Source organism: Ostrinia furnacalis, unplaced genomic scaffold (genome assembly GCF_004193835.3).
Source record: "Ostrinia furnacalis isolate ACB-3 unplaced genomic scaffold, ASM419383v2 OfSCF0216, whole genome shotgun sequence".
Classification (NCBI taxonomy): domain Eukaryota; kingdom Metazoa; phylum Arthropoda; class Insecta; order Lepidoptera; family Crambidae; genus Ostrinia; species Ostrinia furnacalis.
This window is the reverse complement of record NW_021130455.1, coordinates 1,420,753-1,433,068: the sequence shown is the minus strand read 5'-3', so window position 1 is coordinate 1,433,068 and position 12,316 is coordinate 1,420,753. Positions and strand designations below refer to the sequence as shown.

At 41.1% G+C, this 12,316-nt stretch overlaps 1 protein-coding gene across 2 annotated transcripts in view; it reads right to left on the bottom strand.

Moving 5' to 3' along the window:
• The window catches only part of LOC114356610 (solute carrier organic anion transporter family member 5A1), a 51,031-nt gene that overhangs the window by 16,263 nt on the left and 22,452 nt on the right, over window positions 1-12,316 (bottom strand). For both annotated transcript variants that reach the window (XM_028309866.1, XM_028309855.1), the window contains exons 2-3: window positions 11,553-12,283; window positions 3,686-3,826 (exon numbers count right to left, since the gene is read on the bottom strand). In XM_028309866.1, coding sequence (XP_028165667.1) covers window positions 3,686-3,826; window positions 11,553-12,210 — 799 coding nt within the window. In that variant the 5' untranslated portion in view covers window positions 12,211-12,283. The remainder of the gene's footprint in view (window positions 1-3,685; window positions 3,827-11,552; window positions 12,284-12,316) is intronic.

The window sequence follows — 12,316 nt, the reverse complement described above, 5'->3', positions numbered from 1 at the left end:
AACTACCATGAGAGTTCCAGTTCAAGCATCGAGTTCAATTGATTAATTTGTCTAGACATTGCAAAAAGTATATAAATTGGAATATACACAGTGGTTAAAACTTCTTTCAACCATACAAACAATATTACATTTCCGTTCAGTGAGAAACCACAATCTTTATTCCTTCCTTACAAAGAAACGGGCATTCAACCATGATCCGCTAATTGTATGAAGCATAATTTGCTTTAAGTCTTATAGAGCTAGTAATAAGTATGTACCTATAATGTGCGAAAATTTCAAAGTCTATTTAACGTGGATATAATAAAGCTGAAGACAAACAAATCTGAAAAGACTATTACGAATACCATAAACATGAGATTGCAGAACCAAAGCCGAAATCGTCAGTGCAAAAAAATTTCGACCAAACAGTACACGTAGCTTCTATTTGCACATTTTATCAGAAGGATCGAGTGTAGGATGTTACAATTATCAGGCGGCAGTGAGAAAAGGCCAGGTATAAAGCACGATAATCCCACATACAGGTACTATTTATTCATCAAAGATGTAGTTAAAAATTCACGCTCGGCGAGGCGCCAGCGAGCGCGACGAAAAGAATGAATCTGTAATTTGGGCAAACACGAACGCATTAATAAGAAACTCAGATGAAAACCATAGCAGATAAAATAATACTTAATTGGGCCCACCACAACACACCTAACACCAGACGGAGACTGCGACAGCAAAAGGAAAACAAGAGTCATTCACACGTTTAATGGCGCGAGGGATTTTAAGTTCTTTTAAAAACACGTTGTTTATGTTCAACACGACTTTAGGTGATTCGATCGTATTGTTAAACCACTAAACTACTTCAGCAAAATAGCAAAAACCGATGGCTATTATGTTTTTCCGCAGTACTTAGGTAGGCCATGTGCCCATCCATGCTCGCGTGTTTTGTTATGTTGTTACGACGAATACAAACACCAAATTCCGTCGACTTAAAAGCATCCTACAATAAATCCTATGAAACGAAGCGAATGAAAATAAAAACGAAATGTACCAACACTTGTAACGACGCATGAAATTCGCCCACCGTAATTTGGCTTGCACATGCAGCTTTTTAAAGAATTTCTGAAAAGTACAACGTATTAAAGTAATTAGGAATGAAAACACAACGAATGCTTAAGAGCGTTTATTTTCGTTCCACCAGTTGGAAAAATATGGAAATGTACCAACCGCATTCAAAAAATGTTTATTTATTAAATATCTAAGAATGAATTTGGATTATCGGGATCGGGAGCTATAAATCATCACCCAACTCAAAACTCTACAATCTACATCTCTTCCTACATCTACGTAGCCGCGAAATGCTATATTATGTACAAAACACCAATCTACCAATATCTACTGGAAAATCTCTGTCAGTATCAAGGTTGGTGATAGCCCATTTATCACCCTTGAATCAGCGCGGAACCCTAGGCTCAAATGTAAACAATTCGAATATAACCAAACAGAAAACGTTTGTGTGGTTACAAGGTCGCCCGGTCGACGCTCAGTCAAGGGCGTTCACTAGACACGGGGCCTACCCACGGTGGGACTCAAAATTGTATTCTCCTTACATGCCTATCAGGGATCTACGAGGACTAAAGTTACAAACGTGACGTAACTATAGAATGCGCGGTGGCTTCAGAAAGGCAGACGCTGCGGGTGTATCTCGTGACATTTGTAGCATAGAGTCGAGAAGACGAAGGTCAAGTCAGAACCGGTTTAAAAGTAAAAGTGAGCAAGGCGGCGGTCGCGTGTCCACCCACTAAATCCTCATTACGAGCAGCGGCGGCATAATTGTCGGCAAGGCGCGCAGCCTTGGCCGTGACCGGCTGTAGATAGAGCGCTTATTTTAGTTGTGGTGACGCGGCGTGATGTAACGCGCCTGGCGTTATGTAATGTGGAGCGAGCGCCGACGCAGCGTGACGGCCCGCCGATACACTGAGAAAAAAGCGAAAGCCAAACCGAGATTGCACCGCACCACGTGTCAGCGCCGCAGCCGGCACTCGCAGCACTAAGTGTAAACAACGCGACCACACCACGCCGAGTGCCAACACGCCCACTAAACTCCACGTCAAAACAATGTAAATTCAGAAACACAATGATGAAACATCAGATTTCTCTAGCAACCCTTCTCAGAAGTAATAATTCCAAAATTGACATGTGATTGAAGCCGAATGAGGGAAGGTGTAATGGACGATGATTAACATGTTGCGCGATGCAATCCAAGCGCTTATTATCTGTTAAGAAATTTTGTGCAGCGGGCTTGCAAATTCGCAGGAAAGCGATTTGCGTAAATGATACCGACTGATATGCAGATTTCAAGTGAAATCGCAGCCATTGAATCACTTGACGGACCCCCGCGAATCTTTATGATCGGTGTTTGTACTTAAATTTAAATATAACATAAAAATATTACCAAGTGGTGCGTTAAACAAGTTATTGAAATTCAGAGCTTCATTCATAAACTTATGGCAGTTGAACAATAAGGAAATACGCAGAAACCATTCAATGAGTATTTGCGAATTCTCTTTATTGCGAGTCGAAACACGTTTGTAGCAGTTTTCTACACTACACAATCAGCCGGAGAGGCTTCCTAAAATTTTGAATTACAGGATTTTCGTTCTTGGTTTCTAGGTGATAAAGGTTTTTAGTATGAAGGCTGCGTGCACGCTGCGGTTGGCAGCCTACGCACGCATTCGATTGGTACTAAAGTCACGCGCATGCTTTCTTCGTGGATTTTGCGCGCAAATCTGTGCAAGCGCTTGCTAACGGTAGATGGTGGTTCCGCGATGGAATGCGAGGGGCTGCGCTCCTTGTGTTACCGCCGGGAGCATTTCTGTGTCATCTATTCCAAATTTAACTGTTAAATTTTAAATTTAGCGAGACACCTGTTTGTTAGCTGCGACAATAGTCAGGTATGCTAAGCAATGTGCGGATAAAATGGAACTTGTAAATTGATCGGTTAAGAACTAGTTATGTAGATCCAGATTTGCACTAATGCCAATTACAATTTCATGAAGTGCATTATGATTCTGTACAGCGCTAATAATTTATGTTAATCCCGCATTTACGAGTGCGGCTGGTAGTAATTCATCAGGGCTGATTGCTCGGCCGGGTGAAGCTTCAGCGAGTACCAATTTATGCGTTCGCGTGAAACTGAATAGACACGTTACAAAATTTCCGAGTCATACTGGTGCATCTTCATTGATTATTATCATAATCAGTCCACATCAGCTTCAAGGGTATGAGTAAATCACTATCAAATCCGTCTTCATCAGAATCAACATAGTAATTAAATTTTAGAAAAAATGGCACACAGTTGTAAGCTTGAAAAGATTGATTGTCTTAGAAGCATTGTCTATTTTGCCAAATATTTGTTGAAACAATGTACCTACATAATCTACTCGTATATAAAATCCGCGATAGAAAATGTCACTAGTTGACATGCCATACATACGTTAAGTGGTTTTATCATTGTGAAAAATTTGGGTCAAAAGAGCAACTTTTAACTAAATATGAAGCCACATTAAATACTACTTTAACAAAATGATAATTTTCCAACTAAAAGATTATCCGATATCCTGCTGCCCTACATTTAATTTATTAAACCATTAGTTTATCAACCAAAAAACCAAGGCAAAACTTCAGGCAATTTACTCACCAAGCCACCACGCGCCGACCCACTTAGGGTTGTCCGAGGAGTATCCAGGGTCCAACAGAGGGTTCACGTATACTCCAGTGCTGAAGGCTCCCAGCATGAAGCCCAGCGCTGGGCCGATCACTCGGATGCCGATCGTAATCGCTGTGGACAATAGAGAAGCACTATTAATAGATGAACATGACTGAAACTCCAACATAGAAACAATTTGACCATCTAGCACGCGTTAAGGCGTGGTTTTGACAACTTTAAATGATAGGATAGTCATTATTGTAAGAAATACATTCGTTTCCAAGACATTTCTGACGACATACGAGTAGAGCAACAAGTGTCAAGAACATAAAATCCCAGAAAAGATTTATATCTTACAACTGAGTATAGCCCTTCTAATTCCTTTCAGCGATTCTCCTTGAAGGCCTATTCAGAGGAAAATCATGGAGGCATAGTAATTGAGAACTATCCGACTGAATCATTTTATCAGTATTGCAGCATTTGCAGCAAACACATTCGGAATGTATCCTAATCTGTATTTAGCACTGGCATAAAAAAACTCATACACGTTCCGCTCCAGTGATCTCACGAGACGCTTACATCGCACGTTACATTAATTTTGTAATACATAAAGAATGACTGTCTAAAAAATCTATCATCCCGAGGCATGAAACGCAATCCAGCACAAGGCGGATTCAGCGATAATTCAGGGAAACATCATTATCGAACGGTTAATCATGCAGTAAATATTAATGGGCGTAATCGCGGAGGCGGAGATGGTCATTATGCAAATCAAGATGGACTCTCGGACACAGAATGGACCCCTGTCGTTTATCTCAATAGGACTAGGGCTCAGAGGCTAATTGAGGGTCGATGAACCCGAGTCGACAAATTATCGCATGAAGAACTGCGGCCGTCAGCGGCCCCCGCGCGTCGTAGAAAACGACGACCGCAAACACTCGCCCGAGAAATAGGTTTCGAGATTGCTCAACAAATTACTATTCTGAGAACACGTATGTACTTAAGCTTTTTCTGTATTTGAAAATCCAGGAAACTTTAATGACTGATGCATAGTAATGGAGTATTGATAGCTAGCTGCATACAGATAAATTAAAGTGGAACAGAAAGGTCTCGAACGCTCGCCTTTGGCCGTGAGAAATCTTCGACCCCATCAAAAAAACCTGTCCCACATTCAAAAAATTAAATTAAAGACCTGGTATAATAAAATAACAAAAGCCACTTTAGGGTGATTGACCGAAAAACAATCAGGTACTTAGGTCCCAAATGTAATAATTCTCAGAATCCAACCGCATCGCTTGCCAAAAAACATACGGCTCGATCGACTCGCGTGCTTCGTGCTCCGAGGAAAATAAAATATACGTTCCTATTATCATCATGCGCTTTTGTAATAAATAATGGCCTCGTCTGGATCGTTTTTCAAAACGGACGATGCTCGCGACTCCATACAAGTTTTTATTAAGTCCAGCTACAACGTCTTTACCGGTTCCAATGCATCATTAACATCGTTTCCGAGTGATGCTCCAGCGAATTAATGTTCGATGATTGTCAAAAAATGACGAATTGCGTCTTCAAAATCTTTGTAGTCAGTTCATATGCGTGTGTATTTTTTTATTATCATATCAGTCGAGCTTTTTAAAATTGTGTCCATGGAAAAATCTAATTATAATACAACTCGTGCGGTTAAAATATTCAAATATTCAATTGCACTGACCCAAATGATCTCTACATTCTATTTAACATGTTTTAAAAACGAAATAGAATCTACATTAAAATTGAAATGTATTTATATGAAAGGCAACAGGGCTAGGAGAGATAACCTTGCAGCGTCCGCACAGTAAATAAGGTCATCTGGTTCTACAATCATATGCGACCATTATATGAATCGTGAAAATCATGAATGACATGCATTTGCTCTCGTTTTACCAAGTCAACACTTGACATCATTTAACGCTCATTGTGTAATCCCAAAACAGTAGATCTTGATAAGAAACCATTCGTCCGTCAACTCAAATTAACGTAAAAGGGCTCGTTCGTACAAAATGATGTAACAAATTCTCAACGATGTTTTCCTTAATAAAATGTTGTCTCGAAGTGTTTCGCAAGTCATTAACCAACCGCATGATTAACGAGAAAAAGTCATCATCAGAGTACACCGGTCACTGAACTTTGATCTTATACCAATACGATTTTAGAATGTCGTATCTTTCCTATAAGAGGCGACAGTCATTGTTTCTAGAAATGGAGAACACACCTGTTGAAACAATGACGTAGTTCGTGTAACCATGTTAGTGTGCAAGTAAACATTGGCTGAGAAAAAATCTATCTACATGTGGCATTTCAACAATATGACCTGTCTCATTCTTATTTTAAAAAACTAAAAAAAGATCGGCGGTTTTCACTTGTATTGCGATACACCTACTATTTTAATGCTGGTCCGAAGGATGTTCCTAATGATATAAGGACGATGGCCGTTGGGGCAGAAAAGTTCTCGAGTGGCGACCACGGGCTGGAAGACGAAGCGTGGGCAGGCCTCCTACTAGGTGGACCGACGATCTGGTAAAGGTCGCGGGAAGAGCCTGGATGCGGACAGCGCAGGACCGTTAATTGTGGAAAACCTTGGGAGAGGCCTTTGTCCAGCAGTGGACGTCATTTGGCTGAAACGAACGTAGGACAACAGAGGAAGCCTTCCATCGTGAAGCTCTTTCAGCAATGTATAGCGGTAAAAAAGGTTGTGCGTCTGTTTTAGTCCAGAATTATGCAGAATTATTGGTTTTTACAAAATGCATAAATAGTGGGCCATTAGTCTCACGAGATATTTACAAAATTCAACTTGACGTACCTAATTGCCGAAACTTCAAAGGCTTCACTATTTTCATAATTGATGACAAAGTAAACACCAACGCAAATTATAAAAGTGACCCACGAGCGCGTGCGCACTGCACGTCGCGATTGTGAATCAACATGATCTATAGAGAGGATCATTGGAAAAATTTATCATCTTTAGGGTTGCGCAAAACAAGACCACATAATTATTAATGCTATAATTGAGATGAACGTAATAGCCGGGATTATAGTCAAAGCAATTTGTTTGATTCTGTTAGCTGTGATAGAGCTTTGAGTATCTTTTCTTTTCTGCGTCTATATGGTCTTAATTGGTCTTTCATACGACATGCGACTGTTCGTTACGTCTGGCTCTGTGGATTTACACTTTATATCTTCACTTTCAATTTCCGCCGTCTAAACTTCGATTTACATGATTTTCACCAGTGATGAAGTCTACTGCAGATTACTGCAGCGCGGAAAGTCCATTTTGGTGCGTTATCGCAAATCGCAAAATAATACCGATATTCGGCGAATACCAAGTGTATTTATCTAATCGTAAACTTAATCTAATCCAGGCTCATGTTGCAACTATGTCGTAACGGCACTGACCTATGTCACTGCAGATCGCGCGAATCGCGAATGCGGGCACAAAAAAGTTGCATAATGCACACATGCGCTCGCACCGACTCTGTGACACGTAACGCAATACGTGCGCAGATCGCTTACAATGCACCTGTGCTCTAAACCGCTGACGATACTAAATAACACTTTCCCTTATTTCATTGTGCTTTGTAAAGCAATCGGATCAGTGATTGTGGTGATCGCGAAACCTAATAGCCAAGGGTTCGTCGATGCCTTGGACGTTTATGGAATATTTCTTCTCTGACTTTTCGTCTGGCAATACGATTTGTTAATCTGTACTGGCAGAAGTCCAAGCAGTAACCTGCGAGGGATTTTATTATCGATTTATTACCAACAACACGACTGCATTAGCCAGTGACTCAGGCAGTGATCCCCATCGTATGTAGTCATTTATTCTAACCTTCGTTAGCTCTTCGACACTAAACGTCGATATCGAGTTGCATAACGGTCAATGGCTTCGTGCCCTAGTTGTAACCTAAATCCAATAAAAACCTACGCCACGAGGCACGTGGCGAGGTACCCCTGTCCCAATTTAGACGCGCCCCATTGACCTATATGCCGCAACAACGCTGAACGACTGATTCACCACGAGGAAAGTTTACGCAGAAATACACTACGTCGAGTCCAAACAAAATAAATTATTTTCTGAGAGTTGGACGCGTGGTCTTAGCGCAGATTTATGAGTATCATCCTAAGAATCACAATAAAGAGAGAGAACTGGCACCATCTACAATAATTAGGTGTTTAATTCCACACATTCCAAGTCCTTACTCGCTTAGATAGATTTAAAGTTGAATAGGTGCACTCTTGCACATGTCAGTTTTCCCATGAAACCTCATTGTTCCGCTATAGCCTTAGATATAAATCAGAAACAATCGATTAATGCCTAATCAAAAAAGCTATTTAAAATACTGACTTCGATTTTTCCAAACTCTTTTGAAAGAAATATCATCTCTTATTTAAGATTTCTAAAAACAAAAAGTAAATCTAATGGAATCGAGCGCGCTATAATAAGATTATTAAACAAAACAATCATGATGTTCAAAGTGTACAATGTCCACATACAGTACACAGCAAACTTATCGTTATCATATTTATTACGAGTATTAGTATTAATCAACAATACCCCCCTCGAAATGTTGCATAATAATACATCAATCAATACTGATTACATTATTTGGAGCAAGTAAAAAAAATTCCTCGATCAATTTTGTTTTAATAATTGTCCTATTTACCGCGCGACCTTTAGTTTACACTCTGAACTACATCCCAATATTGTTGGTATCCTATTGGAGATGTCACAATCATACTCGAATGTCGCCGGCAAAGTACTAGTCGAAATTAGGGCATCGTCGAAGGAGCAAGATCGACGACGTAATATCGACAACGAGCTGAAATTGTCGCGGCGAGACGTCCCGACGGCCCACTGACACATTTGCGCCGGCGCGCCGCTGAAATAGCAATTGCATCCAATGCAACACCAACCACTACTATGCGTACGAGAACTTCAGTCCTAACACACAGACAGAAGGTAATTTCATGCTTACAACACAGAAAATTTGGTCCAGAATCGCAGGCGCATTGAAATTTAGATCACATTGTCACGCAACTCCGAGAACCCTTCTTGGAATTGCTGCGGTTAACGTGCTATTATGTAATCAGGCTAGAATTGGTGAGGACGGATAGTAATGCGCTTTAGGAGACGTCGGTTCAGTTATTACGAACTGTCCTGACAGCTGTGTAAGAAAGATTAACGTACTGTATAAAAATATCCGCAGAGAAGATGGACGCACGATTGAATTACTCCAGGAAACGCTAAGTGGTAAACTGGACACTTGGCAAGACGGGATGAGCCGGTCGGCGCAGCATTTATAGCCTATTGCGGTTGCGATATCACGGCGAGAACTGGCTATCCAGCTAATCCAGCAAGTTTTTAGCATTAGGGTATTCTATGCCAATGGACTATGGCAGGTTTTACGCATGATATGATAAAAATCAACTGAAACAGAAAGTATGCATATTGCAGCATTACGCTGCATTTTTATGAAACATAAAAACTCTTTGGATAAACTAGTACTGCCTGTATGTGATCATAACATCATTTCAGTATGCAAGGATATCCATATTTCATCCATCCTCCTTTCAGCATCAGCTACCATTGCAGTATATTTTTGTTCAGTTTTTATTTTATTTTGAAAACATTTTAATTACTTCGCGATAAAATGCGTTATCTCTTTATATCTGCTACTGAACATACAGTTTCATAATCTAGTAATTTTAGCAGAAAAAGGCAGATCACCAGAGCTCCTTAAATGCATTTACACGTAAAACATTCTAAAACAATTATTACATGCCTTGAAATAATGAGATAATGATCATAGGCCTCTTTTTCACACACCCACCAGCCTTAGAAATGAAGAGTATACGTAGGACGGTAAATACACGTTGTTGGTGGCAGCTCTCTCGGTGCTGAGAATATTGTAAACACGTTATCTATTTTATTTAAATAATAGGAGAAACTAACATCTGCAGCTTATTGAATTGAATTGAAAAAATTTATTGTCAGACCGGGGTCCATAATCGTGTTAGTAACAATTTTCTCAAAATTATGAAGTTGAAAAAGAAAGTATAGCACAAAACGTAATAAAAATGAAACATTGTAGAGCACCATCACGAATTACAAATTACCAGTTTTTCAGTACCTAATACGACAATAATTTGATACAATACAGTAATCTTAATTGAAATCCGAATACTTCAGAATCAGAAACAGAATCTTAATTTGTGTAAAACATTTGAAGATGATGCAAGTTAAAAGAGTGCACATATCCGAAATGGGAATTTCTGGTATTGCAATAAAATGTGCATCGTAAAAATAGTTAACCACGTCCACAAAAAAATATACCTATTGTCTACAAAACTTCTATTCGTTATTAAAATTTCTTCAGCGAATAGAGTCGCTTCTCAAACTACATTTTTAGATTTTTTCAAGTTGTTTATTTAAAAACTTCTATTGATAATTTAAGATGTGGGTGTCCTAGGTAGCCCGTTACGCACACAATTCATTTGCATACGTGCTATTGTTTTCTGAAATAAAAACCGACTGACATTATTAAGTAGAGTTTATAATAACTAAGAGGCAATTTAACTATTGATAATATTGTTTAATACTTACAGTGTATCTTGTTTGAGAACATATTTTTATCACATGTTTTGTTATATCGGTTGTTAATATGTTCTGAGAAATTAATGTCGTTTAAATGATATCAACTTTAACGATTGAGAGAGTTAACTCAATTATAGGCGCTAGGATACAGGTGATCTTTTAATTACATTAAAATGGGATTTTCATTTATTAATTTGTCACATCTATTAACACCAATAAATCGAATATAATTAAGAACAAAAAATATTATGCAACGATAGAGTAGGAAAGATTTCGTCCGACTACTCGCATCACGAGTAATAATATGATGTCGAAATATGTTCCATCGTCAAAGTGAGCTTTTTACGCAGTTGTAGGTATATTTATAAAATTTTATTTTTACCAATAAAAAATATTAAGGTTTGTGCGTTTTCAGATGTAGAGTTTAATATTAGTGATTTGTAAGTTGTAAGTTTTACCGCAACGTCTTTAATTTTTAAGTGAATGCATCATAGTGTGTTTACTACTACAATGTCAACAAAAAAATAATCGATAAGTTTATTATAGGATGCTTAAAGCTTGTTTGTTAGCCGCACCCTAGGTTCGGCCGGGTCACGCGCTATCGGGCGCGGGCGCCGCGAAGCAGCTTAGCACGCGGCGCAGACACAACAAACCTAACCCTGGAGTTACTGCGCGCGCCAGCACTGACCCTTTGTTAACTTGCTTTGACTACTTCGCTGTAAGCCGAAACCAGTCCGCCTGCATCCGCTTCCAAACTATTTATTATTTATTCTCCGCCTGCATTCGACATGCACGCGAGCTGATCGACCGATTTCACCCGTAATAAGATATCCAAAAGAGGCAAGCACGGCATTCGCTTTCTTTTATAAGATACGCGTTTACGTCCATAAATTAAAAGGTCAAAGCATAAAAATATGCATTATGCATTGTATTGCACATTATTGTTAATTACGCAACAGACGGGAAGGCGTCCGGCAGAGCACGCGGTAGGCGGCGCGGTGGGCGTCGGCTTTGATTTATACACTTTTATATGCCGAATTTATTGCTCAGAAAACGCTAACAATCGAATCCGCCGGTAATAATCGAGACGCAATTTATGAGTCGAAATTAACTCCGAGCTTTGTTTCAGAGCTTACGCCCCATTGATACTCGACGGCGCTCGGCAATTTAGTGCAACGCCCGGAACAAAGTCAGGAGCGGCCATCGGCGCGGCAACAAATCACTCACCCATGTAGAGCGGCGACTGGCGGCTGCCGACGTTGTCGTCCACGTAGGGGATGCCGAGCGTGGCGATGCCGGTCTGGCCCACGCCCACCACCAGCAGGCAGATGAACAGCCAGGGGATGACGACCATGGTGATCTCGTTGCGTTCCCTGGTGCTGTTGAGCTGCATCATGCTGCAGTAGGTGCCGTTGGAGTCGTCGGGCAGGCACGTGGGCGCCTCCCCGCCGCGGTGCGAGTCCAGGTGCACGTCCAGCAGGCGCGTGCCGTACAGCAGGTGCGGGACGATGCAGCCTATCACGCCCGCGGCCAGCACCAGCATCATGCTGGCGATCCAGCGCGGCCGGTGCCCGCGCCCCGCCAGGTACGTCAGGATCAGCGCCGTGCATATCTGCCCGATCTCCGTCGCCGCCAGCAGCAGCCCCGTCGTCTTCGAGTCGATCTTGAACAACTTCTCGATTGTCGTCGTCACGCTGACGAAGTAAGTGAGGAACATGCCCTGCAGGACCCAGCCCGAGAGGAACACGACCATGAACATTCGCGTCGAATGGAAGCAGCTGGGGTCGATGAGCTGGTTCGCCGGCATCTTGCAGTCGAGGGAGCCATTGTTGTTGCCGGTGGCCAACCGTTCCTGCTCCTCGGGAGTGGCTTCGACGCCTTTCATGGCGGCGTCCTCGGCCGCTGGGCCCGGAGGACCCGCCTCGGCTCCCGCTGAGACTTTAGCGACCGCACTCGCCCTGCAACAATAGAAAGAACGATCAAATCCTATT